This window comes from Elaeis guineensis, chromosome 10 (genome assembly GCF_000442705.2).
Source record: "Elaeis guineensis isolate ETL-2024a chromosome 10, EG11, whole genome shotgun sequence".
In the NCBI taxonomy this organism is placed as follows: Eukaryota; Viridiplantae; Streptophyta; class Magnoliopsida; order Arecales; family Arecaceae; genus Elaeis; species Elaeis guineensis.
The window spans coordinates 16,139,707-16,144,472 of record NC_026002.2 but is presented as its reverse complement, the minus strand read 5'-3'; the positions used below and the strand labels follow the sequence as shown (position 1 = coordinate 16,144,472).

General features: G+C 39.4%; 1 protein-coding gene across 1 annotated transcript; it reads left to right on the top strand.

The window, feature by feature from the left end:
• The first annotated feature begins 2,907 nt into the window (after positions 1-2,907).
• On the top strand, positions 2,908-4,126 carry LOC105052986 (uncharacterized). Its single transcript, XM_010933975.4, has one exon. It carries the CDS (start codon positions 3,244-3,246, stop codon positions 4,000-4,002), a length of 759 nt encoding a protein of 252 aa, XP_010932277.1. The 5' UTR covers positions 2,908-3,243; the 3' UTR covers positions 4,003-4,126.
• Positions 4,127-4,766: the final 640 nt, after the last annotated feature.

Genomic DNA, 4,766 nt, shown 5'->3' with positions numbered 1-4,766 from the left:
AGCATAAAAAAAAACTAATTTTTTTGTACCAGATTGAAATAATTTTCCTTGCTCAGTTTAATGGGTGAAGATCCTTTTGCCTGGCTTCCTCCCTTCTTATCCCCAATATTTCCTATTCTAGGTGTTGGTTGGGCTACATCTCCCCTTGCTAGCTTTTTCTGGTGTCTCACAGCTAATTAGGAGCAATTAATAAGCCTTATTGCTGATCCTGAATCAAGCTAAAGAGGTGAAACTTGAAAGCGAGGTACATTTGTCAAGGTCGTGCTTTCTAATTAGTTGGAAATAGTTTCATCATAAAACTAACCAATCAATATCTACAGAATTAATGCTACAATGTCAACCCTTTAAGAAGCTATACAATCCTCATCCCAATTCCATTAGAAAGAATTGTGACATATACCTTGCAATCCAACCTCTCAGTGCTCTTTCCCCTAAATGTGGGAATTTTTTTGGAATTTTTTTCTCAATAGTTTATTTTAAAAAAAAAAACTGTTATAGCATATATGGAAGAAAGCCTAATTTTGTTCATACAACAATGATTGGTTAAGTCGCTCATGAAACCTAGATCAGTCACATATGATATGAAATTTTCAATAAGATATCATGGATCACTCTGATACATCCTGAATTGGTGGTCAGCCCTAAGTGTTTAATTATCTCTCACGTAGCAAAATCTTCAACAATGTGAAAAACCCAAGATTCTTTAATTTAAGGCTTATTTCGATGATTGGATCCAAAATCTCATGAAATTCTCGAGTGGGGTTAGTTCAACCAGGAAATATCAGCCTAGGTTAGATTTACATGCCCAATTTCTGGGGCCTGGAGCCTTTGGAGTGGGCCAGCCAAAATCTTATTCTATACCTCTTAATCTAAACCCACCCTATTTTTATACAATCTGATCTGCCTTGGGCCTTAACCTAACAGGAAGTCGTCCAATTTGGTCGACATTCCAACTTCTGGACTAGACTCCGACCTAGCTGTGCCTTGTACAAAGTAATCTGACAAATATACCCGCTGCTGGTTAAACTAGGCTAAAAAATTCCAAAAGCACTCTTGGACATTCCGTAGACAGACCACATGGTGGAAGATCAACACTTATAAGATGGTCCCTCTATCGCCTTGTGTATTAATTATTCAATGATGTTAGATAATTAGACCAGGCCATGGTTTGTTTTATTAACAAACTAAATAGAAAACAAATTTTTGGTCTCAGCATGGTACTGCACATTCCTTTCATTTCTGACTGTTGATTCCATGAATCATAAATTTCAGTGTAAGTGTATCTTTTAGGGAGCATTTGATAGCATATATCATGATAAGATTATATGTAATTTTGTAACAGATAATCAGATTATACTGTTTATTTCGTTATTTTCACAGGTAATGCTGCATTACATGTAATACAGCATTATCTCAAAAAGAGATAATCTGATTATCTAGAGGGAGGTGGCTTTGTGATTACATATAATCTTACAATCCTGCAATTTTGCAACAAGATAACTTCATAAATTAAAATATTCTCATCAAAATAAATCAAAATAAATTATGACTAGTCCCAGTTGGTGAAAAAAAAAATATATATATAATAGGTGATGTCACGAAAAATGATTGATTTTAAAATTAAATTGTCTCTCTAAAAAATAGGTAATAATCAATAAGTAAGGATAATAATATTTTAAAAAATTACCTTATATTTTATGTAATCTAAATTGTATACCAAATACTGCAATATAGGATTCTCTGTAATATATCAGATAATCACATTCCCTCTGTAATCATATTATTATAGCAACATTACCTATATAATACACAAAACACTATCTTAAAGTATTTCTAATAACTCTAGAGTGGCAATCGGATTGAGTAGAAAATTAAATATGATAGATCAAAAATTTATCACTCTAAATTTAATTTATTTATTAAATAAATCAAAAATTTAGATTCAGATCCAATAATTTTATTAAATAGATAGTCTAACTAGATCTATAATGGCTTAAAACAAATTAAATGGTTAAAGATTGCCATTTTTGATAGCATCCTTATCCTTAGTGACAAGATGCTATATATGTCCGGATTCTTAGATGAGCTATGTCCATTTACGCCGTCTAATTTGGTTCAAGCATATTCTCTCTCTCACACATGCAGAGAAACACGCGCAACTTGCACAGTATACTAGCATGCTGATAATAATTGGATTTGATGATTAGGTAGTATCATTCATTGTCAAGCCAACTTGATCCCAATTCTAGATGAGATGCCTTGATTGCTTATAATTCTCAAAACTCAGATGCACCAAGTCCATGTAGATATACGAACAGACTGGATTTGATATGATTAGTGAAAAAACCAACCACGACCCGGATCCACTGCCGTTCGCCGGAATAGAAATCGAAACCCAATGATTTTTTGAAATAAAAAATCATAATTATCATAAAAAAATATAAAAAAATATATATCAATATCTATATTTGATTAATATCGATATAAATATAAATATTAGTCGGATAAAAATTTTTATATCTATATTTATTTTAAATAAAAATAGATACAAATTAAACATTAAAAATATAGATATAAATATGGATATAATTTAGATAATTAACTTTATGATCATAAAATCAAAGATATTGCTAAGTGGATGATACCTCAAATAAGTAGTATGTCAATATAGTTGTTTATTTTTTTTAAAAAAATTTATATATTATATAAAATTAAATAAAATTATAAATAAAATTAAATATTTCGAAATAGATTGAATAGTTATCCTTTCATATCTATATCCATTTTTATTCAATAGATATGAATACAGATGTTATTATAAAAATTAATTAAATATTTAAATATTTATCTACATATAGATAGATTTGGATAAAAAAATAAATTTAGGTAAATATTATTTCAACCGCTTTCACCTCTATTGCTAAGTACATGCTTATCTTCTTACCCTTTTATCACGTAGCGCAGCTACGAAAAAGGTCCATCAGCTCCTTTCCGTGTTCTCTCAGTAAACACACGATCCAAAATGAACGGACGAGATCGCAACGCAAGAATCCAACCAAATAACTCGTCCATCCGTGCTCCGCCGGGCCACCACATCGCATTCCCCCTCCGAGAGTTGAGAAAAGGACGCTGGAGACCGCCGGAGAAGAGAGGAGTTCTTCTCCGCAGCGTTCGCATCGCTCTCTCTCCCTCTGACCACCTCTTTCATTCCCAAAATACCCCTCCTCCTCCTCCGCCCCCACCATGACCCTTCCCGAAAAGCCCCTCCTCAAACCTTTCCTCCTCCTCCTCTCCCTCTCCCTCCTCCTCCTCCTCCCCCTCGTCGACCCTTCCTTCCGCCGCTCCTCCTCCCCCTCCACCACCCCCGCCGCCCCCGCCGCCGGGGCTGCCACCCCGCTCCTCCGCATCCGCCCGGGCTACCATTCCTACGACGACTACATCAAGCACCAGCTCAACAAGACCCTCGACCCCCGCCTCCGCCGCCTCTGGGCCACCCGCGACTGGGACCGCAAAGTCCTCGTCTTCGCCCGCTTCTTCTCCGACTTGAAATCCCAAGGCCTCCTCTCGAACGCCTCCCGTGCCCTCTGCATCGGCGCCCGCCTCGGCCAGGAGGTCGCCGCCCTCCACCGCGTCGGCGTCGCCGACGCCGTCGGCATGGACCTCGTCCCCTCCCCTCCCCTCGTCGCCGCCGGCGACTTCCACGCCCAGCCCTTCCCCGACGCCTCCTTCGACTTCGAATTCTCCAATGTCTTCGACCACGCCCTCTACCCCGACCGCTTCGTTGCCGAGATCGAGCGCACCCTCCGCCCGGGTGGCGTCGCCGTCCTCCACGTCGCCCTCCACCGCCGCGGCGATAAGTACTCGGCCAACGACCTCTTCGCCGTCGACGGCGTCCTCGGCCTCTTCAAACAATCCGACCTCGTCCGGGTTTCCAAGGTCGACGGCTTCGGCCTCGACACCGAGGTCGTCCTCCGAAAGAAAAAACGGCCAAGCCAACGATAATCCTTTCCTCTCTCTCTTCGCCGCCGTGGGCGGCGGCGGTTGTGGTGATTTTTTTTTCCATTTCTTTTTCACGACTCTCAAAGTTCTCAAAAATTCGTATTTGTTGCACTTTGGAATCATTCATCACGATTAAAAAAAAAAAAGTGTGGAATTCTTTTTCGGTGGTCTCGAGGTTTATTCCTTATTTTTATGCGCCTGACGTTATCCCATGGGCCATGGCATCTTGGATTTATTTATTCTTTTTTTTTTTTTTTTGTAATGATTCATTAGGTTATCGTTACGACGAGTAACTACTTGTTCCATAAAAAGTAACGCATTCTACTTTTTGGTAATTTACGCTATTTTGTTTTCTTTTTTTTTTTTTTGGTTATTCTAATGAGCTGGCTAGAGAGCTGTCCACCAGTTACAGCTCTGGCTTTTTCTTATTCTTAGACTTGTTTTTTTTTGGGTAATATTGCTATTATTGTAGTTTACCATGGAGGTGCTACAAATGGGGCGGTACTGGGAAGAGGGGGTGGAACAGCTGGCCTGGACCTTTTGGGTGGATAGTTGGAGAACACGGGTAGTGGGTGCGTGCATGTCTGCCACGTGTACTTTTTCTTTTAGGTTGGAAAGGTCACGTGTAGAAGTGTTGGTGGTATAGCTGTGTGATATTACGACCTTTGTCGAGCTGGAAATGCACTCGATGCGGCTGGTTTAGCACTCCCGCTAATCATGGCTGTTTAGCGGTGGATGGGGTACATTTTGTCGTCTGGAGCGGTCCA